General features: G+C 39.8%; 3 protein-coding genes across 3 annotated transcripts in view; 2 read left to right on the top strand and 1 right to left on the bottom strand.

Moving 5' to 3' along the window:
• Window positions 1-24,155, top strand: part of ACO1 (aconitase 1) — a 254,019-nt gene that overhangs the window by 33,153 nt on the left and 196,711 nt on the right. The window lies entirely within an intron of this gene.
• OPN3 (opsin 3) overlaps window positions 1-24,155 on the top strand; it is an 89,765-nt gene that overhangs the window by 33,156 nt on the left and 32,454 nt on the right. The gene's annotated exons all lie outside the window — the stretch shown is intronic.
• Window positions 1-24,155, bottom strand: part of WDR64 (WD repeat domain 64) — a 66,955-nt gene that overhangs the window by 24,042 nt on the left and 18,758 nt on the right. The window contains exons 7-15 of the mRNA XM_075858913.1: window positions 21,290-21,504; window positions 20,144-20,278; window positions 18,243-18,322; window positions 15,128-15,267; window positions 9,437-9,560; window positions 7,714-7,862; window positions 7,040-7,163; window positions 4,476-4,648; window positions 2,175-2,345 (exon numbers count right to left, since the gene is read on the bottom strand). Coding sequence (XP_075715028.1) covers window positions 2,175-2,345; window positions 4,476-4,648; window positions 7,040-7,163; window positions 7,714-7,862; window positions 9,437-9,560; window positions 15,128-15,267; window positions 18,243-18,322; window positions 20,144-20,278; window positions 21,290-21,504 — 1,311 coding nt within the window. The remainder of the gene's footprint in view (window positions 1-2,174; window positions 2,346-4,475; window positions 4,649-7,039; window positions 7,164-7,713; window positions 7,863-9,436; window positions 9,561-15,127; window positions 15,268-18,242; window positions 18,323-20,143; window positions 20,279-21,289; window positions 21,505-24,155) is intronic.

The raw sequence follows: 24,155 nt of genomic DNA, 5'->3' as shown, positions 1-24,155 counted from the left end.
CGCGTCCCTCTTTCGGCATCCAGCCCGACCTCCCTGGATGACGCGGCAGTCCATGTGACTGAAACGTCATCCTGGGAAGCCGAACTGGAGACAGAAGCAGGGAGTTCTCGGTAAGTATGAACTTCTATTTTTTTTTACAGGTTGCTGTATATTGGGATCGGTAGTCACTGTCCAGGGTGCAGAAACAGTTACTGCCGATCGCTTAACTCTTTCAGCACCCTGGACAGTGACTATTTACTGACGTCGCCTAGCAACGCTCCCATAATTCCGGGAGCCCCATTGACTTCCTCAGTCTGGCTGTAGACCTAGAAATACATAGGTCCAGCCAGAATGAAGAAATGTCATGTCAAAAAAGCAAGACGCATCCGCAGCACACATAACATGTGCATGACATCTGCGGACTTCATTGCGGAATTTAGAATCTCCATTGAAGTCAATGGAGAACTTCCGCCATGAGTCCGCAACCAGTCCGCCACTGGTCCGCAACATCCATTGTATGCTGCGGACACCAAATTCCGCACCGCAGCCTATGCTCCGCAGCGGAATTTTCAGCCTCGTCTAAACGAAGCCTACTAAAAAGAAGTGGAAGGCAATGGAGAAACGGCTCCGCTGCGGATTAACGCTGCGGAGTGTCCGCAGCGGAATTCAAGAGCAATTCCGCCACGTGTGGCTTTGCCCTAAGTCTGTAGGTTTTCGTTTTGGACAATAACGACAAACTGCTAACTATCTCTGCCTTGATCTGTGGTCTGGTCTAGGCTTCTATTGATGGCATGCAAATCTGTCATTTGGCATGAAAGACTTTACAAGACTATCTTGACAACGAAAAAATCCAACAGGACAGATATCTTCCTTTAGTCAGCATCTATCACGCGCGTTTGTGACATAAACTTGGGAGGCTTAATAGTTGAGTCAAAGGTTTGCTTTTGGTTTATCCCATTAAAAAAAACGCACCCTCTTTAATCTTGTAGCAAATGTGTCTACAATGTTCAGACTGTACAGATGTACTAGACTGCTCGTGACCTTCCGTACCATACTGTATGCTGGGTGGACAAAGACACTCAATATCCTCTTATATTAGATATAAAACCTTAGAAACTATTGCTCTCCAATATATTGATAGGGCTACACAAGAAGAACATTTGAATAAATAGGAAAAAAGAATGAACTTGCACATAAATTAATTGGAAAAGATTAGTATGACACTTATTGTGAATTGGCGATTAATTTGTATTTTTTATCTCTACATTCTTCTGAAAGCCATAATTTTTTATTTTTCGGCGACGTAGCATATGACGGTTTGCTTTTTGTGCGACGAGCTGTACTTTTTATTGCCACCATTTTGGTGTACATCTGATGTATTGTATAATGTTTATTGATTTGTTTTGGAGGGTAGAAAAAAACAGCAATTCTGCCATTTTTGGGGGGTTCTGTTTGTACGGTGTTCATCGTGCAGTATAAATTACATGTTAACTTTATTCTGCGGGTCAGTGCGATTACTGCGTCAGCAAATTTATCTATTTTTTCTACGACATTACTTTTGCACAATAAAAGCATTTTTATTAGAAAAATCGTTTGTTTTGTGTCACGTAACTTTTTTCTTTTTTTGTCGAAGGAGCTGTGTGAGGGCTTGTATTTTACTGGATGAGATGACGTTTTCATTGGTACCATTTTGGGGTACATACTACTTTTATTCCGTTTTTTTGAGAGGAGGAATGTACAAAAAATAGAAATTCTGGCATTGTTTTTTATTATTTTTTTAAGCCGTTCACGTGTGGGTTAAATATTGTGATTATTTTATAGTCCAGGTCGTTACGAGGCCAACAATTCCAATAAAGTGAATTGTTTTCATTATATTCTTTTAAATAATAATAACATGTTTTCATGGGGGGACTTTTTATTCACTTTTATTATCGGTTTTCTTTTTTTATACATTTAAGCATTCTATTTCACTTTTTGTTTTATTTCCACTAGGGGTCTATACATTGCAATACCTCTGTATTCCAGTGCAGTATGCCTGTCAGCGTAATGCCTTTGGCAGAATTGCTTCTTCTGAAAGCAAAATATAGAGCAGGGAATCCCATAGCTTCCCTCCTAGCAAGTATTTTAATGATAATATCATACTAATTTCACGTATTTATGACACATTAGCAAGGCAAGACCAATACTGCACTTACCTCCTGTTTATTAACTCCGCCAACCTTTGGATCAAATGTGATTTTGATGGTTGGCAAATGTTTGATACGTCCCACTGGTTTGTTCTGCACTGGTTGTAATGTTTTAAACCAAACACCAATATCTTCATTAAATTCCATGGTTACAAATAAGGTAGGATCATCCTCCTTTCCCTTAGAAAGATATGTCATTGTGTTAAACTTTTGTCATTCTTCTATATTATCTAAGCAAATAACTGTGAGCATCCACTAAACTATATCGTTGTACAAATCACTCATGTCAATTCCTATCCCTAGGGCAGCACACAATATAATTTTAGTATAACACACTATATACCCTATATATACCATATATACCCTATATACCCTGCTGCCCCTATATATCCTGCTGCCCCTTATATAACCTGCTGCCTCCTATATACCCTGCTGCCACTTATATACCCTGCTGCCCCTATATACACTGCTGCTCCTTATATACTCTGCTGCCCCTTATATACTCTGTTGGCCCTTATATACCCTGCTGCCCCTTATATACCCTGCTGCCCCTTATATATATGCGTGTGTGTGTGTGTGTGTGTGTGTGTGTGTGTGTGTGTGTGTGTGTGTGTGTCTGTACTCCGAGAGTTATCACTCTGTTATCTGTGGTGTTACATAGGACTGCAGGTAACGTCTACTACATGATCTGTACTCAGTTATTACTGTGTGTTATCTGTGGTGTTACATAGGACTGCACGTGAAATATATGACATTATCTGTACTGTGTATATATGTGCCTGTGTGGGTATATATGGGTCTATTTGTGAATGTGTCTTTGTGCTTGAATATATGTGCCTTTTATGTATTTGTATATGTCCCTGTCTGTGCATTTATCTGCCGGTGTGTGTGTGTATATGTGTTTGTACGTCTATATATTTACCTGTATGTATATATTCCAGAATGTGTCTATGTATATTTGCCTGTATGTCTAAATATCCGTCTTTATGTATGTACAGTATATATCTTCCAGTATGTGCGTGTCTATATATGTGGTTAATTTTTGGTTTGTGTAGGGGCCGGCTATAGAGTCCCACACAGGGCACCATCCTGTCTAAGGCCGGCCCTGGATGTGGGATAAGAAAAGTGTGTAGCAGGACACCATCTCTCAATGTGAACATAACCTTGTCCTGTCAGCTGTCCTGTCCATTTAGTAAATACTTGCATTCCCCATGAAATAATTAAATATTCAACCCCTTCAACAACCACGATGTAAGTGCACGTCATGGTGCAGGGGGAGAAGTATGGAGGGGGCTCATGCGCTGAGCCCGCTCTATGCACTTCGGGTCTTCAGCTGTGTATTACAACTGACACCCGGCACTAAAGGCTAGGAACAGCGATCTCGCTGTTCCTGGCCGTTTAACCCCTCGAATGCTGCAGTCAATTGTGACCACAGCATCTGAGGCATTATAAAGAGGTGTCGGCCATCTCCGATGGCTCATCGCCCCCCTCCCCGAGACGCGATCATGGGGTGCCGATGGTTTTCATGGCAGCCCAGGACTGCTTTCACTCTGCCTCTGTTAAGCCCTGCCTGTGTGACTATACTCTGCAATACAATCGATGGTTCAAGTCCCCTGGGGGGGATTAATGTAATGTGTAAAAAAAAGTTAAGGAAAGTTTATAGCAGTGAAAAAATGAAATGCGCACGGTGAACGCCGTAAAAAGAAAAAAATCTAAAACGGCAGAATCTTTGTTTCTTGGTCAACTTAGCTGTGAAATTTTTTTTTTTTTTAAAGTGACCAAGAAGTCGTATGTACCAAAAAATTTACCAATAAAACACACAGCTTGTGCCGCAAAAAATAAGCCCTCACACCGCTCAATTGACGAAAAAATAAAAAAAATTATGGCTTTCAGAATATGGAAAAAACGATAATTTTTTCTAACAAATTGTTTTTTTCTTTGTAAAAGGAGTAAAAACATAAAAAAAAACGATATAAATGTGGTATCACCATAATCGTTATTAACCATCAAAATAAAGTTAATTTGTCGTTTTTACTGCACTGTGAAAGATGTAAAAACAAAACCCAAAAGAAAATGAAGGCATCGCATTTTCTTCCAATTCTTCTCAGTTTCCCAGTACATTATATGGTAGTTTAAATGGTGCCAATAGAAACTAGAACTCCTCCCGCAAAAACACAAGCCTTCAGACCACACCATTGACGGAAAAAAAAAAGTTATGGCTCATAGAAAGTGGGGAGTGTAAACTGAAAATGAAAAATCAAAAAATGGCTTGGACTTTAAGGGGTTAAAGAGAAAAATAGGATTAGAAACCTGAATCGTTTTAAGATTTCCGCTCACGTCAAGGGCAATGATTATGTGCTGATCATCAATGGCTCTGAGGAAACTTAGCTGACAGAAGCCTTGATCTTCATCTCTATATCCTTTCTTGGGAGGCAGAGCCTTTATTTCATAGCCATTTCCAAAATCCCATATTTTTAATGAACCTAGATAAGAATAAAAAGTATAGCTGTATACTTGATTTTGCCTACTTGCTTGGGGGAAGCATTATAATTAGCCATACAGTAGAAATTTGTATTTTCGACTGAAATGCAATATACTCTCTTAGCTATAATGGTTAAAAATTAGCACATGCTATACATTACCCAGGGGCGTAGCTAGGGGGGGCAGGCGGGGCATGTGCCCCGGGCGCTACTAGGTGGTAGGGAAGGGGGGGTGCCGCAGAGCAGCTGATCGCTGCTGATAGGCGCCCTGTATGTCGGACACCTGCAGCAGCTTTAGGAAGAGCCAGGAAATCACGCAGTGGCGTTCTGACAGGGGTCTGTGACGGCCAGGGAGTGGACCAGTCCAGTCACCTTACCTGTCACCTGACCTCATGTCAGTGACATGAGGTCAGAGGACTCAGGTCAGGGGACTGGTCCACTCCCGTGCCGCACCCTCCCAGCATGTAGGGGGCGCCACTGGGCTCTGCCTCTACTCTGTGCTCTGCTGTTACACACACGGAGTAAATAACAGCCGAGAAGCAGAGGAGGAAGCTCCGCCAACAGCCCGTCCTGACCTGTGATCCTGTCAGCAGGGAGACATGGTGAGTGTCTGTGTGTGTATATATGTGTATACAGCGTGTGCCTCTGTGTGTGTGTGTGTGTGTGTGTGTGTGTGTGTGTGTGTGTGTGTGTGTGTGTGTGTGTGTGTGTGTGTGTCTCTGCATGTGTTTGTCTCTTACATCTACTACATTATCTGTACTCAGAGAGTTATCACTGTGCTATCTGTGTAGTTGCATAGGACTGCAGGCATCATCTACCACATTATCTGTAATCAGAGAGTTATCACTGTGCTATCTGTGGTGTTACATAGGATTGCAGGTAACACTACTATCTGTAATCAGAGCGTTATCACTGTGTTATCTGTGGTGTTATATAGGACTTCAGGTGACATAACTATATTATCTGTACTCAGAACATTATCACTGTGTTATCTGTGGTGTTACATAGGACTGCAGGTGACATAACTACATTATCTGTACTCAGAGAGTTATCACTGTGTTATCTGTGGTGTTACATAGGACTGCAGGTAACATCTACTACATTATCTGTGCTGTGTACATATGTGCCTGTGTACGTATATATGGGTCTGTTTGTGAATGTGTCTTTGTGCTTGTATATATGTGCCTTTTATGTATTTGTATATGTTCCTGTCTGTGTATTTATCTGCCGGTGTGTGTATATGCGTGTCTGTACGTCTATATATTTACCTGTATGTATGTATTCCAGAATGTGTGTATGTATATTTGCCTGTATGTCTAAATATCTGTCTTTATGTATGTACAGTATATATGTTCCAGCGTGTCCATATATGTGGTTAATTTTTGGTTATTGTAGGGGGCGGCAATAGAGAGGCCCGCACAGGGCGCCATCCAAGCTAAGGCCGGCCCTGGCTGTCACCAACCCTAGTCAGAAGGAACTCCGCCGCTGCCTGCGCCGCATGACCTCCTCGGCTCCTCTGGTAAGTCACACCAGCCAGAGCGGGGAGTGGTAGCGGTAGGCTACCGCTCACCGCTCTGTTCACAGTGTGGCGCTAAGTACAAGGGGGGGAGTGTGGCGCTATTTAAAAGGGGGGGAATGTGGCACTATTTACAAGGGGAGGGGAGTGTGCCGCTATTTACAAAGGGGCAGCGGGCTGTGTGTGGCACTATCTACAAGGGGGGGAGTGTGCCGCTATCTACTAGGGGGGAAGCGGGCTGTGTGTGGCACTATCTACAAGTGGGGCTGTGTGGCGCTATTTACAAGGGGGGCTGTGTGTGCGCTATCTACAAGGCGGGGGATGTGTGTGGCACTATCTACAAGGGGGGGATGTGTGTGGCACTATCTACAAGAGAGGGGCTGTGTGTGGCGCTATCTACAGGGGGCTGTGTGTGGCCTCTTTAATTTATTTTCTTTTAATTTATTTTTATGTTAATTACATTATATAACTATATCGCTTGTGAAATGTAGAAATGCTTTTATGCTCGAGTTACGTTAAAAAAATTGTGACAAAAATTACACCTCATTGATTGGTAGAGAAATCAAACATGGCGAGAGGGTAGGAGATGTCAGGAAATAAGTTGGGGGGGGCGCCAATCTGAATCTTTGCCCCGGGTGCAGGAGAACCTACCTACGCCTCTGCATTACCAACTACAGGAGCAAAACTTACTTTTTACATCATTGTATTTGGGCGGATATATTCTTTCAAATGAACCTCCATTTTTCAATAAAAGCTTATTTCATTTTAGAGGTCGGAGCATCTTTTTTTTTTACTATGCTTCAATACCTTTTTCTACTAGACTTACCTTTTAAGTTACATTTAAATGTTCTTACTTTTAAGAAATAATAAAAACAAACCGTTGTAAGCTCCAGTTGCAAAATGGAAACCATTATTATGAATAGCCGCAGCCGTCACTTCAATTGTTGGACCGTGAGCATCTTTAATTTCATATATTTGATAGCCTGTCTCCATTTTCCAAACCTACAAGAAATAAAAGTATACTCAAAATTAGTTGTCAAATGATATTGTTCCTTTTTAAATTGCTAAATATTTTCTATCAGGAGTATACAAAAATTACATATCTGAGTTGGGTTTCCATCTAAATGGGCTTCATAGCAGGAGCATGGGCTGTCTCCATGCTATATACACGTTTGTCTACTGATTATTTACAAAGAAAAAAGGATATTTCAGAACAATATACAATGGAAATCTTCTTGTGTCCATTTCTTATTAAAGAGGTTTTCTGGGACTACCGTATAACATTAATGGCCATAAGAGGGCCTGTGCCTAGTACTGCAGCTCACCCTATTCACTTGGATGGGTTGAGCTGCATCCTAAGGACAGGGCGTCAATGTATTCATTTTCGGAGAACCCTTTTGTACTTTGCGAGTTGTTTTAGGGTTAGTATTGAGTAAATATTGTTAGAAGATAGATACACTTATTGACCTCTAGTGGCATATACTTCATTTTTATCACATTATGTGAATGGCATATTTTTAGATTTTGTTAAATGCCTTGAATTCAGGATTACCTTTAAAACTGATCCGGAACAGATGCTGAGAATCTGGTTAAAGACCTTGTTGTAACCAAGGGCATTGATTGGTCTATCATGTGAACAAGGAACTTGTCTTGTATCTTGAATCATTCGGGTTAGGGGCCAAACATCTAACGAGCATGAGCCTTGAAAAACAAGAATTCATATGAAAACTAAGCCCCAGAGCATATAGTCCATACACACATAAACTCTGGCCAGATGGATAACTACAAAGTGAAAACAACAACATGATGCCTAGATAGTACACCTAAAATATGCCTACTCCAAATGGACAAGAGGACTTATACAATTCAATCATATATAGAATGTGTAAAACAAGTACATTTGCATCCACTGATCATACAGCTTGCAAGTTGTATAAACCATGATGTACACACAAATAGATTAAAACATAATACATTTTTGGGGATTTGTTAAAAAGACAAAAAGTAGATAAAAGAAAAAATTATATCAACAGTCGACCATGCTGAACGCTTATATGTAAAATGTCCTGACACAAATACTAACGTTAGCAATAATATTCTCAAGATAGAAGATAACATCATTTCATGGTCTCATAATACTAGCAAAAAAAGTAGGAATGTCTATGAACCAGCAGAAAGTATATGCATAAATAGCAGTAGCTGGGTCAGATTGCAGTCACAACATATAAGTGAAAAGAAACATTAGATTTTTAGAATGTACTTGACAGAGAGAAGTCAGGACATATTGACTTACATAGAGATTGTAAGTGGACTGTTACCAGCGTGTATGGCCTCCGCAACGCGTGTTTCACCTTGGTTTTCCTCAGGAGGCGTGGTTAAGGGGTATTGATGATGACATTAAATAGAGGGGATTGACCAATGAGGAATTGTATTGGAAAGCGATTAGATGTAAAAAGGGATCTGATAGGTAAAGGGGAGGTACAGGGACCCAAACCAATAGGATATCTGCTGGATGGTGACATGACGGTTAATTCAGCCAGTGCAAACAAAGATCAATCATTTAGATTGTAAGACACGAATAGATAATGCTAAAGGGAATGTCTCATGTATTTGATTTTAGTTTTATTATTAAGATATTGCAAATTTCATCAGATTTGACAGGTAGAATAGCGCTGCATGAGGTGCTATTCCTCCCATCAAAACAACAGACACAACAACGGAACACAACAGGACCCATTATAAGTAAATGGGTCCGATGGGCATCGGTGGTATTCATCGTATGATGGATCCGGCACTGCATCGTGTTTTTCTTTATAAACGGAAACCACAACGCAGATGTGAACAGAGCCTTAGACCTCATTTGTGTGTGTAGTGTAAAGACTTGCTTTCCCACCTTATTTAGGCCACCAGCAGTACAATACAGCTGTCATCTAAGGCCTTTTTACAGGAACTGCAAAATGAAATCTTCCCATTACCAGTTTGTGAGCTGGATTTCTGTGTCAGTTTTCCGTAGCTGTGCAATTATTAAAGGAAACCTAGTTAAAGGGGTTGTACAGCATTAGAAAAAAACATGGCTGCATTTCTCCAGAAACAGTGCCACACCTGTACACAGGTTGTGTCTGGTATTGGAGCTCACACACAAAATGTGGACATGTGTGGCCATGTTTTTCTGATCCTGCACAAAGGTAAGTTGCAAATATCATGTATTTTGTCCTATCTATTATTTACATTGAACCTTATTTATTATAAATCCATTTTAAAGATATTTTTCTTACCAGTGATAAGTCTAAGATGCTTATTATCAAATATCATTGAGTTTATACACCTGTCAGAAGGTCCCTGTTCTGCATCAAAGACTTGTAGTAATGAAAGAGTGTGTATATCCCATACTCTGAATCCCTGCAGTACAAAAACAATATACAGTTTATATAAATAGATATTCACAGTAAGGGCTAGTTCACACAGAGTTTTTTGGCGTGGTTATTGACGTGAAAACCGCGTCGGAAACAGAGCCAAAAACCAGCCGAAATCGCCTCCCATTGATTTCAATGCGAGACAGAGGCGTTTTTTTTCCCGCAAGTGGCTGTTCAAAAGTGTACATTGGTCTGACATCTAGACAATTGCGGATTAGAATTAGGGAACATGTGCGCGACATAATTGCTGCAAGAGAAATTGAAGATCTTACATTGCTCAAAACGATCCCCAGACATTTCAAAACCCACCTTGCCTGTGACCCAAAATCATTTAAGGCATGGGGAATAGATAGGGTGGTCTGTGGCATCAGAGGTGGGGAGGTAAAGAAACTACTGGCTCAGAGGGCGTGTAAATGGATCATCACCCTTGGAACAATGACCCTTGTTGGTCTGAACGAGACATTAAGTTTTGCATCATTTCTGTAAATTTTCTACCTTCTTTTTATTTGGTTTTTAACTGTATGTCTACTAATTTACGTTCTTTTTCCGTTCAGTCTTCCACTATATCATGCCTATATAGACCTGGGATCGGTACTTCTGGGACCACACAAATCTTGGTTCGACTATGTGGGACTTCCAACTCCCATAACTCAGAACTGTTTTGGACCAAGTAAAGCCTGTCCACACGTTGCGGGATAATTTACGTTATACAATATATATTTTTTGTTTGTTTCATATCACAAGGATTATGGATTTAGAATATGTTAAATACAATCTGATATCGGGAAGAAATCTGTATCAATTTTCACTTATTGTTATATTTTTAGTACTAAATATATACAAAAATGTATTTATTTATTTCACCTTTGTCATTGCTGACTTACTCAGCCTCTTATTTTTAATTATAACACATTTTTTTCTACTGTAATATGTAGTGTTTATTATTGTTTTTTATGTACTATTTATTTAATATTTTATATTTATTTTTTATTTCTTGTTTATCACCCACAGTAACTTTTTAATAATTTACCACGCTATTTGTGTATCACTGCACACTCGTTTCATCTGAATATGCAGTAATCTGCTATATTTTTGGCTTCTAATACCGTTTAAATCTTTATATTGGTACGATCTATCCCTGTATGAATGTGGAGGACGATGGTCTTTTGAAGTACTTCCACAAAATAATTTATTAATTGTTTCGAGTCCCGTAGTACTAGAATCCTTTTAATAAATACGATTCCTATTGAATCGAATTTACTCTCACCCTTTGATGTTATTCATTGGCCCCGTTCCAGTGCCATCCTCTTCTCCGACTATGCAGGCCTGGTCTCTTCTGACCAGGCCGCATCCAGCAGAGCGACGCAAGTGGCGTGATGATGTCATCGCCCCGCCTGCATCACAACAAAAGGCTGAATGGCGGGGAAGGTGACCAATGGTTCCCATGCCTTGCCAGCGATGTCAATTGTATCCACGTCCACAGGGGCCTTCAGTTTTGTGACAGTTTTTGCCGTGATTCGCGGAAAAAAAATGACAAAACTGCAATGGACAATGGGCCGCCCATAATGGACCTATGAGGAACGCCACTGGAAACGAGTGGGGAAGCATCTAGTCCAGCATTTGGTCTAAAATATTTTTTTCTAAAAATGAATTTATATTATTGTCAAGATTTATAACAGATTCGAACTCCAGTGGCTAAAATTATGAGGCAGGAAGGTGATAATAGCAAAAGTAAGGGTATGTTTACACCCAGTGCTTTCAGGCATATTTCGGGGAGCATAAACGGCTCAAAATACGCCTTGAAAAATGCTAGTGAAATGCCGATAAACAGCTTCCCATTGTAATCAATTGGAAAAACTGCATTTTGTTCAGACGGGGCATTTGTTTACTCCACTGTTTTAAAAAAACGGTGCACAAAAAGAAGGAGGTGATCACTTCTTGAGCCATTTTTGGAGCTGTTTTTCATAGGGTCAATTGAAAAACAGCTCCAAAAACGTCTAAAAAAAAAAGCCTCAAAAAACTTTTTCTGCTTCAAACACGGCTGAAAATCAGAGACTGTTTTCCCTTGAAAACAGCTCCGTAATTTTCAGCTGTTTTTACTTGTGCGTGTGAACATAGCCTTACAGATCAGGTTTGGTACACAGATAAGCGGAAACAGGTTCTAATGTGAGGTAGAGGCTTGGTTAGGAAACAATCCAAGTTCGATAAACAGATAAGAAGCAACAGGTTGTAGTGTGATACCTACAGGGGGTCTCTTTGGTGCTATCTACAGGAAGGGGATGTGTTGCTATCTACAGGGGGTCTGTGTGGCGCTATCTACAGGGGTCTGTGTGGCACAATCTACAGGGGGTCTATGTGGCACAATCTACAGGGTGTCTGTGTGGCGCTATCTACAGGAAGGGGGTGTGTTGCTATCTACAGGGGGTTGTGTGGTGCTATCTACAGGGGTCTGTGTGGTGCTATCTACAGGGACAGTGGTGTAAGAGAGGGATTCTTTCATTGATGCCTATAATTGGTGTTTATTACTGTCTATTTTACAGGTGTACTTGTAATATTATCGTTTTTAAAAAGTAATTAAAACTAATTTAAAATAAGTTTTCTTATTTTCTTATTTAGTCGCTATATTAGCGTTTACTGGGGTTATTACTTTTGGTCATCAGACCGCCCACCATTGATGGAGACTTGCCCTGCTCCCTAACTGCTCCGATCAGGAGCTGCCAAGACTTAGAGGGAACATTGGTTACGGCGCGGCAGGGCGGCGTTGCAGAAGGGGGGCCAAGGTTTGGGTAACAGCCTAGGGTCTATGGTCTACTTAATCCGCCACTGCTCGCTTCTTGTCACTATCAGTCACTATCTGTCACCCTCTTACACAAGCAAAATTACTACTGTCATACATTTAATTTTACTAGTGCACAAAATGCACACAAATTGTTATACAGTACCCATAAAGATTATACATCAGTGGAAACATCATAGGATGATGAAGGCAGTGGAGCATAAGGCGATAATTTTTTTTATATCTTAACATTTTTGCCAGTTTTCTAAAGCTACCAACATCTCATTTGTGCTCACACAGACACATTTTAGCATGACACTTGTTCAGACAAAAAGTAATACAGTATAGCTGGCTGTACACTAAAGAATTTAGACGCCAATGAGCTATCTCCTGCTGATTTTTAGCACCTTTTTGTGTCACACGAACAAGTGTGACAGATGCTGTAGAATGGAACATATATCTGTGGAAAAGTTGATCTGACATGTTGGATTTTTTTTCAGTCATTGTCGGGTGCAATCGTTTGCAATACTTCTTAAGTCATTCATGCCAAATGATATATGAGCAGCTCATGAATTTAAGCCCAGACAAGGCTACAGCCAGAGATTGGCGATCCATCCTAAAACACTATTGTATGGCCATCTTAAAAGAGTTTTCTGAAAAAAAAATGTGTTGAAAAATCCTAAACTCTACTCCACACTGACTTTGTTATTTACTATTTCCCCAGTTCTCAGCTCCCCCCAAGCATCACATGACCTGTAACGTCACATTTTCCGCCACCTCTAGTAAAATGGCGTATACTAATCACGTGGCAAGGAGTCCATAGTCCAAGTTCAACAAATGGCACATCACTAGTGACGTTTCTGGGTGTATTGTGGGGAACGCACGTGCACAATCCTTGCTGTGTTTTCTATGTACCACGGATGAATGGTTAATGTATGGTTAATGCAGCAGAGCTTGCCCTGTTGGCTGACAAAGATTTATCTGATATTTCTAACTAGTGCAAGGTATTCTGGGAAATGTAGTCTCATCAGGAAGCTGAGTAAACAAACACATGCCGAAAGCCATGTATAAAATGGCACATCGGTAACAAGTAGATGGATGTACTGATTTTTTTTTTTTCATTGGAATATTGTCAGTATGGGAACTTGTTTTTTCTAGAATTTTCTTTGGTGGGAACTTAGAAAACCCCTTTAATTTGATAGGGAACTTGAGCTTTCTAAGTGGTGGATGGGAAGGTGGCAGATAATCCTGCAGTCTGGTATATTTCCTGAAATGTTTGATTTTTAGGCAATTTGGGCTAAGACTTTTATTTTATTAGAATAATAAGACTGCATGGATTATTCATTTATTAAGTGAAATATGTAATAATTAATTTAACCCGTTAGTGACCACCAATACGCCTTTTCACGACTTTATTCTGATGCATAGTCCTTTTTACGGCACTGCATCAGAATAAAGTAAACAGAGCAGGGAGCTGTTAAATCTCCCTGCTCTCAGCTGCCAGACGTAGTTGAGGGCTGGGGCCATCCCTGCTCGACCGGGTGAGATCGATATTAGTATCGATCTCACCCGTTTAACCCTTCAGATGCGGTGCTCAATAGCGTGCACAACATCTGAGTGTTTTTTGGAGAGAGGGAGGGAGCTCCCTCTCATCCCACTGACACCCGGCGATAAGATCGCCGAGTGTCTGTGTCTCCGATGGCAGCCGGGGGCCTAATACAGGCCCCCAGGTCTGCCTGTAGCGAATGCCTGCTAGATCATGCCGGAGGCATGACCTAGCAGATGCCTGTCCGTGTTAAACGGACAGGCAGTAATACACTGCAATACAAAAGCATTGCAGTGTATTATAATAGCGATCGGAGGATCACATATTAAAGTCCCCTAGTGGGACTAGTAAAAAAGTTTTAAAAAAAGTTTAATAAAGTTAATCAAAAAAAATGTGAAAAAAAATGAAAAACCCACTTTTACCCCTTATAAACTGCTTTACAATTAAAAAACCAAAATAAAGTTAAAAAGTTACACATATTTGGTATTGCCGCGTCTGTAACGACCCCGACTATAAAGCTATTACATTACTTAAGCCGCACGGTGAACGCCGTAAAATATTAAATATAAATCGACGGAAAAATTGCTGTTTTCTGTGAGTCTTGACTTTAAAAAAATTTGATTAAAAAGTGATCAAAAAGTCGCATCTACTCCAAAATGGTACCAATAAAAACTACAAGTCTTCCCGCAAAAAAAAGCCCTCCTACAACTGCATCAGCGAAAAAATAAAAACGTTACGGCTCTTCAAATATGGAGACACAAAAACATATAATTTTGAAAAAAATGCATTTTTACTGTGTAAAAGTAGTAAAACATACAAAAACTATACAAATTTGGTATCGTTGAAATCTTAACAACCCGCTGAATAAACTTATTGTGTAATTTATACCACACGGTAAACAGCGTAGATTTACGACGCAAAAAAAGAGTGGCGAAATTTCAGTTTTTTTTCTATTCACCCCAAAAAAGTTCATAAAAGTTAATCAATAAATAATATGTACCTCAAAATGGTGCTATTAAAAATACAACTTGTCCCGCAAAAAAAACAAGACCTTATACAGCTATGTCAACGCAAAAATAAAAAAATTATAGCTCTTGGAATGCGACGATGGAAAAATTTAAAAAATGGATTGGTCATTAAGGTCTAAAATAGGCTGGTCATTAAGGGGTTAAATATCAACATCTAATCCAAATATAGCTTATATTGGCATTTCATCTGAGAACAGAATTACCCTTGCAGTGGACAGACTAATAATGTGCTGGTCCTTTTCATTGACTGCAATGGCTGCAATTGAGTATAAATGGCCAAATAATTTTCCCATAGGTTTCTTCACAACAGTTGGATGCCACAAACGTATAACTTTATCAGGTCCTGTATAGGAGTATAGATAAAAGAAAAATATAAATATTCTGAATACTTGATATACTGACCTATACAATTCTATAGAAACATAAATAATCAAAGAGCTATATTTTGTATCCCTGAATAAAAAAAAATGGTTAGGATTGCAAGTAAACAAACATTTTAAAGGTGTACATTTACCCAAACAATTCCAAAAATTCTGTGCTGGTTAATTTTTATAATATATCTTCAAAAAGGTTGGAGATCTGTTTTTTTGGTACCTAGCTCCAAATCCTTACAGTTAAAAAAGAGGCTCTGTCACCAGTTTATAAGTGCCCTATCACCTACCTAATCTGAAACACTGATTGTAGAAAACAGTGGTCTTAATGACCAACTGGGCGTTTTTTTACTTTTTACCAAGTGGGCATTGTAAAGAGAAGTGTATGACGCTGACCAATCAGGGTCATACACTTCTCTTCCTACATGCCTAGCTTGTTTCACTGCACAGAGTGATCTCGCGAGATCACGCTGTAACGGGACCTCCTCCCACAGGCTCTTCATCAGAGCCATGGAAGACTGAACAGACATCGCCTCCAGCCGCTGCAAATTCAGATAAACGTCCTGGCATGTCTGTTGACTCTTCCATCGCTCCGCTGAAGGGCCTGTGAGAGGAGGTCCCGCCACAGCGTGATCTCGCGAGATCACGCTGTGCTGTGAAACAAACTGGGCTGGAATGGAGAGAAGTGTATGACGCTGATTAGTCAGCGTCATACACTTCTCTTTCCAATGCCCACTTGGTAAAACGCCCAGTTGGTCATTAAGAACTAATTAGCATAAAATTAAAATTGTTCATAACCTGCTCAAAAATGATAGTTTTTTCAAAATAAAAAGCACTGTTATCTACATTACAGCGCCTATCAGATTAGGTAGGAGATAGGGCACTTATAAACTGGTGACAGAGCCTCTTTAAGCTGGCTATACACAAGAGAAAAGTTGTCTAAAGTCGCAATTGACAGGACCAGGGTGAGGATCTCATGTGTATGGTGGCCTGTTGACTGTCCCCCAATGATAGATCTCAGGGAAAAGTCTGTTCAGGCATGTAGGATTTGAACAATTCCTTACCATTTTGTTTTTTAATACAGTTGAAATAAAGGTACACCAAAGTAGAGCGACCAGACATACAAAAAGGATACTCTTCTAGCCTAAATCTGGCCTACTTTATTGGCAAGTTAGACCTATATGTCAGGAAAATGTTTCAACATATAGGCCGAATGTAGAGCCCAAATATGTTGTGAAATTAACTTTTATAACACCATTTGGTGCAGGTGCTGATGATGACATAAAAAACAAAAGTCAAGATAGTTCAGCATAATAATGCCTTGATGAAATGTATTCTCTTATCATATCTCTGGTAAAAACAGATCTGTCTGCTGAATATGCCTCCCTAGGTAAGAGCAGCATATTACAGACATAGGTATATTCTCCTATGAGGCAAAACGGAACATAACAATATTGGGCTGTTGGGCTATTAAGAGCCATTAAAGAATACTCCAGACTCATACTGTACTTACTATATGAGTCTAGTGCATTCATGTGTGTTTGGGCTTGTGTACACGAAATGAGTATTCGTATGTGTGTCTGTGCAAGTTGTGAGCGTGTGTATGTGAGCATGTAGGCATCTAGTGAAGGTGCGTATGTGTGCTTGAATGCATGTGTGCATTGTATGCCAATATTATGTGAGCCTGGTATGGTATTATTATGTGTATAATATTGACGTAAAGTGTAACTCCAGTTATAACAGGCTCTTCACTCCTGTACAAAGTTTAACCCATTCTCGCACTGCACAGTAGTGTCGGTACAGAGCCGTAAATGTACTGCGAGGGAATGGCATACAGCTGACACCATGCTGCAACTGTCGGGATCAAAGTTAACTCAGATCTCATCTGTCTAACCCCTTAGATGGCGCAGTCAATAGCAACCGCAGGACCTATGTGGTTTTACAGAGGGAGGGGGACTCCCTCTCTAAGCCCATCGGCGTCAAAGTGGTGCCAATGGGTTGCCATGGCAGCCAGGAGTCTGACAAAGGTCCCCAGGTCTGCATTGTACTGACATGCCTAATACACTGTAATACAGGAGTATTGCAGTGCATTCAAGAAGAGTTCAAACAGCCGCATGTTGAGTGCATATTGGATAAAACAGGAGGTCAATAATGTTTCGAGAAAAAAAAAAACTGAAGTAAAAAAAATAAGTTCTCTGATAAAATGCTTTATTATGGAAAAAAAAAGTACAAATAAAAAAACTCTGCTTAATTGGTCTTCCCACTTCTGTAACAACCCGAACTATAAAATGTATCACGCATGGTCAACGCCATTAAAAAAATAAAAGAAAACAATTCTAGGATTGCTGTTTTTTGTTCATCCCACCTCCACAAAAAAACAGAATAAAAAGTGTTAAAAAGTCTTATGTACCCATAATTGTGCTAATGAAAACCTCAACTCATCCTGAAGAAACAAGTTTTCATAAAGCTCTGTTGACAGAAAAATTTAAATGTTATACGTCTTGTTGTGACACAAATTATTAATTGTTTTGTATTGCGCAAAAGAAGTAAAACATAAAAAATATCTAACTTTGTTATTGCCGCAATCGTATCAACCCAGAGAATAAAGTTATCATGTTATTTATACTGCACAGTAAAGACAAAAAAAAAAACCTGGAATTGCTATCCCCCTAGAAAAAAAAAAAAAAAAAAAAGTTATACAATAAATTAGATGTTAGCCAAAATGGTGCCATTAAAGAAAAATTCAACTCATTCGGCTAAAAATTATTATATTCCGATATTATGTGTACATATTGTGGGAGGTTTAAGAAAACCGGAGCAAAGCAAAAGTGTAGTAGTTGCCCATAAAAACCATTCATGTCACACCTTTCATTTTCTAGAAGCCCTTTGGGGAATGAAAGTGTTTTTAAATCAACTAAAAATCAGTCTTGTTAAGACCTGGTCCTACCTCCAGTTACGATCATATTTGCTTTCACGCAGTAGGCAAATGTGGTGACTCCTTTAGGAACAGAGAATACGCTGACGGATCTGTGTATTAAAAACAATACAGTATCTTTATACAAGATGTTACCATAATAATAAATTTTATTATAGAGAAGGATTGTTGTCAATGTATTTGTTAGGCACCGTTCCCACTGCCGTTCTGAGCTCCCGTCGGCAGTTACGTCACATTTGACAGAAAGAATAGCGCAGCATGCTGCACTATTCTTGTCATTAAAATGATGGAAACCATGACGGGACCCCATTGTAAGGCAAAGGTGTCCATCACGTACGATGGATCCAGCACAACATTTCTGGCTTAATCGTGACTTTTAAACAAGAGATGAACCCTTACTCCCAAAGAAATTGAAACCACAGAAGAAATGCTAGCACAGGCTTCCAGTATCCGTAGTTTCAGTTGCTGCACATCTCGTATCTTCACAGCATAGACAATTGCCTTCAGATGATTCCCAAAGATAAAAGTCTAAGGGGGTCAGATCGGGAGGCATTTCTTCTGCGGTGTTGCTATCAGTGTGTGAAGAGTGGGAGAAGAGGGTTGCATTGACAATCCAACACAATGGGAAGCACTTTGAACACATTTTATAAGTGGTCAGAAACTTGTAAATAACTCATGAAAGAATAAAGTAACGTTAAAACCAAGCACACCATTGTTTTTCTTGTGAAATTCTCGATAAGTTTGATGTGTCACATGACCCTCTTCCCATTGAAAAAACTAAAGTTGGATACAAAATGGCCGACTTCAAAATGGCCGCCATGGTCAACACCCAGCTTGAAAAGTTTCCCCCCTCCCATATACTAATGTGCCACAAACAGGAAGTTAATATCACCAACCATTCCCATTTTATTTAGGTGTATCCATATAAATGGCCCACCCTGTACTTTAAATATAGTGTACTTAAAGTGCCACTGTCATGATAAACGCATCTATAATATGCTCATAAGAGGTTTTAAGGCACAACTGATCAGAGGAGAGTTAAGACTCACTCATGTTCCGGGTTCCGTTGTTCTGCTCCATCATAGGAGCAGAACAACGAGAATACCGGAAGCTTGGAATTCGCTGCATGATGGAAACTAACTGCGCCTGAGAAAACCCATTGACTTTAATGGGTACCGTCAGGTCTCCGTCAATTTGCCGTTCATAATAGCGCAGCATGCTGTGCTATTTTGTCCGGCAAAATCAACAGCGTGTAAAAGGAGCAGCTAATAGAGCCTCAGATGCAGATGTGAACAGGGCCTTACTGTGTATCCCCTCTCCCATCATTTAGGATAGCAGGAGTGACAGACAACACTCCCAAACTCCTGTTCAAGTGACTGTAAGCACCCGCTGTATTGACACCTTATGGGCAACTAATAAAAGACTGTATTTAAAACGGCACTGTCTTATTAAAAGTGGCACTCTCAAATAAAGCTCCACCTTCAGTTGCTACTTGATATTGCTACTGTTCTTTAATAATATATTCTTTAGTGACTCCAAAGGCAGATCTTCACTTCAAGAGGAATTCAGCTTTCTAAAAATATATTTGTCTTTATGCATAACTAACAGATCATTGGAAGTCCCAACATTGTCCTGATTCAAGCAGTCCTTAGTGCTCTTTATATTGGCGAGATCTTTATCAACCAATCAGCATGCACCTTGCATACAGGCACTTTAAGGTTTTTGATTTTCTGATTTACAAGAATATCCAAAAGACCTTCAGGTGCTTGAGAGACCATAGGACGTTGTTTTAAGCAGAACGATGGTGGAAGACTATAGATCACATTTTTTCTGTGAGGATTTGTGATGTCACTCTTTTAGTATTTATACATTGATTTGGATGTAATAATTGGACAACATAATAATGGCCATACCCAGTATCTTTTATCCTGTTGACATCAGCTAGAACTAAAGAACAATTGCTGTCTGGGGAGGATGAAGCAAAGAGTTTGAGCTCTGGGAAATACTTTATTTTAACAATCCAATCATGGTGCAACTTTCTCCTGAACCTAAGAATCCAAATAAATAAACACGATTAGCTATCCAATTACAGTATAGTAGCAATTTTATACATTAATGATAAACATTTGAATACATCACTGATACAATTGTGACATTTCTTGTTCTGAACTTAGTAGTGATGTCAGAAAAAGTTTATACAAGCATCGGTACACCGAAATTAAAAGCCACCACTTTCCACTGAGAGCTCAGCCAACTGTAAAAATGTCACCCACTTTGTCAGATTCTGTACCGATTCCTTTCAAGTATGAGAATGAATGACTGAATATCAGAGGTGAGTGATATTTATATGATCAGATCAATCTAAGTTTGGTAAGACTAAAACAACAACCATAAGATTTTTTTAAAAAGTGGCCGTAGTTTTGGGGTGTGACTGGGTCTGGGAACATAAGACAGACAATGACTCCCTGTACCGGAGTATCCTCCTCCGCTCTTGACTCTCAGTGATGTGTAGCCAGGAGGTGTGCATATGTCTGGCTGCTGTATGTGAGTGTCTCTGGCTTTCTGCCCCCTTGCCTGCTGCCATCTGACACCGGCACCAATCTCACACTTGACCTAGTCCTGCCACTGCTGATGTTGTTAAAACTGGGCAGCTTGGCAAAGGAGGAGTATCCAATCCAGTTATATAGGTACCGGACTTCAGAAGCACTGTTTCATTATGCAAAAATACTGACATTTGCTATTGCTCGTAAAAGAAAATGTACTTTCACCGGCCCCCAAGTGTAAATACCGGCTGGGCTGGAGGTCTACCATCCCGGTGTCAACCCTTGTCTAAGTATATGTGAACAAACAATCCTCGGGAGCTGTGATCCCTAAGTTTACTACTTGGGATCAGGTATTGCAACAGATATAGGTAATTTATGCGAAGTATGTAGATATTTTCATTAATCCATTAACCCCAACATTCCTGATGGAGAGATTCAATACCCTGAGAAGGATGTCGTAAACTTCCTTTTTTACACTGAAAGCTATGAATTTGTGTCATAAAACAGCTGCCTTACCTCTTAAATTTGCTGGAATCTAGGGCAACTGGATGAAATATCTTGTTAGATTTTGAGTGTTGTATTTTGAGATCAGCACTTGAAATAGAATACAGACTTACAAATCCAGCATCATCTCCTACCAATATATCCTCCTGCAAGGTCTGATCTTGTGAAATCACAGTGCAGACGCAAAGTAGACAGTGCTCCATCGGTTTGATGCAGACGTAGTTTTCCTTATAAAATAAAACCAATTAAAAGGGTTGTCTAGTTTAGATCTTGTATTTATTAGCCTAAAGATAAAGCATCTACAAAGAGTATTACTCTCTGGAGGACCTGGCACGTCCATGCATTACATGGATAGTCCATTGATTTCAGTGGGAAGAGTGTAATGCTTCATTTCACCTGTGATGGAGCTGCAGGGAAATGGAAAACTTGCTGCTGGGTTCCTCCACATATTACAGTTGTTTGCTGAGGGCCCCAGCATTAGAACACTATCTAAAGACCAGGGGACCCTTCTAACAAAATGGAAATGTCCAAAGTGGACAACCCCTTTAATAAGGAACATAATCATATTGCATAACATAGCACACTAATACCTGTTAATATAAACGCTATTCAGAATACTCAGTTATGGAAATTATATGTCACTGCTATGAATTTTGAGTAATAACATGAGTAGATTGACATTTTCAGTAATAATGAGAAGAATAGAAATGCAGAAAATATTACTGTGCTGTTAATAAGGAATACTTGAGCATCATTATGACTTCATGTTTTAATACCTATTTTCCAAGATTAAATATTAAATCCTATTAGAGCTTATTTCTAATTTTGTCATCTCCATTTGCGTTGTCTGATTTTCTTAATTCTTCTCTGTATTAGTGATGCTGATCTACGGACTTCACATTTTATACAATATCGCATAAGATTATACATTTTCAATGGGAAAATAAGTCAAATCTTTACACTGCTAAAAATTTTAAATTACAGTCAATGTTCACATTGAGTATCAGGCCTCATTCACATCCATACAGCTATGTAGTATTGAGAAGTAGGTATTTCATGTGCCTCTGTACAGTGCCTCCAAACGACACCGTATTACGCACCTTAATATGCTTGTGTACATGAGTCTTTAAAGTGTAGCCTAACGTTTGACAAACTTCTGACATGTCGTAGTGACGTCAGAAGTTTGGAATGGTGGGGGTCCGAGCACTGAGACCCCCACCAACCACTAGAACGAAGCAGCTGAAGCGCTCGTGTGAGCGCTCAACCACTTCATGTCCCTTCAACTTTTTCCGGAAAGCCGATGTATCGGAGTACGTGCTCATAGACTTTCTATTGAGTCCGTACACCAATACATTTACTTCCGGAAAAAGCCGAAAAAAACACGAAGCGGCTGTGCTCGGACCTCCACCAATCCAAACTTCTGACATGTCACTATGACATGTCAGAAGTTTGTCAAACGTTTAGCTACACTTTAACTTAAGCCATATGTTGCATCCAGATATAGCTCCTAGGTTGACGGTCTAAAAGAACAACTTGAGAATTAGGGACCTTTTACCCCTCAATGACCAGACACAATTTACAAATGTTAGTACCAGACGGTTTAGCAACTATAATCTTTATGTTTAATAGGATATAGTAGTATTTTTGGGTTAGTGTTTTTTATTTTGATGTAGAGCTTTATTTTTTAACTTAATAATTAAGGATCTTTTCTAAACCTAAGGTCAGTTTGCCATGATCTCAGTTGTGCGTTTTTAGATACAGCATACATATATTAGTGTTACTGTGTTCGGCTATGTTCACATCACAATTTTGGCCTACATTGAATATATACGCCAGAAAAAAGCTCTGTATAGTGGCATCCCTCACCCATAGACTATAATGGTATCCGTTTACCGTATATATCTCATGAAAGGCTATTGAAAAGACCACGATATATAAGTTAAATGTATACCTTTGAGGTATGCCATGCAGTGGCATACATCACCCATAGACTCCCATATTAAAAAAACGTAAACCATGTATACATTTTTTTGCCGGATCCAGCGGGATGGAATAGCATAGTCTACTATTCTATTCCGTCCTTTAAATAATATACACTCCTCAACATTGAAATTGCAACACCAAGAATGAAAATTTTTAGAATTGTGGAAATCACAGGATCAATAGGCATGTTAATGATATGCGAATGAAAAAAAAAAATGGAAACAGAAGATTCCAAATATCTTAATTTATTCATATCGAGTATGAGCGCCACACGCAGAAATACACGCACTTACACGCCTTGGCATGCTATCATAGAGATTATTAATGCTTGTCTGAAGAATGTTATGCCACTCTGAATGCACTTGGGCAAGCAAATCATCAAGATTGGCTGCTGATAGCTCCCTTTGCAATTGCCGAACAATGATGTCCCAGATATGATCGATGTAGACAAATCCGGAGACCCTGCAGGCCATGGTGGCACGTTTAGGCCACGCAGGCTGTTCACAGTAGCACAAGCAACATGCGGCCTGGTGTGGTCCTGTTGAAAAACTACTCCTGGGACACTTTGGAGAAAAGGCCGTACTACTGGTTCCACAACCAAATCAATGTAACGCCAAGCTGTTAGTGTACCTGAAATGAAGACTAGAGGGGTCCGTCTACCATACATTATGCCACCTCACAGCATAATACTGAGAATACGACTGGTAGGACCCCTGCAAATGCCCCTTCATGGCGTTGCCCACATGGTCTCCAGACCAATCTCTGGCTATCATTGTGTCAGAGACAAAAGCGGGACTCACTGCTAAAGAGGATAGACCTCCATTCTAGCCTCCATCACCTTCTTGCTGTGCACCATGATAGCCTTTGAGAGCGGTGGCGTATGGTCAAGGGAACA

Source organism: Rhinoderma darwinii, chromosome 1 (genome assembly GCF_050947455.1).
Source record: "Rhinoderma darwinii isolate aRhiDar2 chromosome 1, aRhiDar2.hap1, whole genome shotgun sequence".
Lineage (NCBI taxonomy): Eukaryota > Metazoa > Chordata > Amphibia > Anura > Rhinodermatidae > Rhinoderma > Rhinoderma darwinii.
Note: the sequence above shows the minus strand (reverse complement) of the source record. Positions and strands in the feature narration are given on the sequence as shown.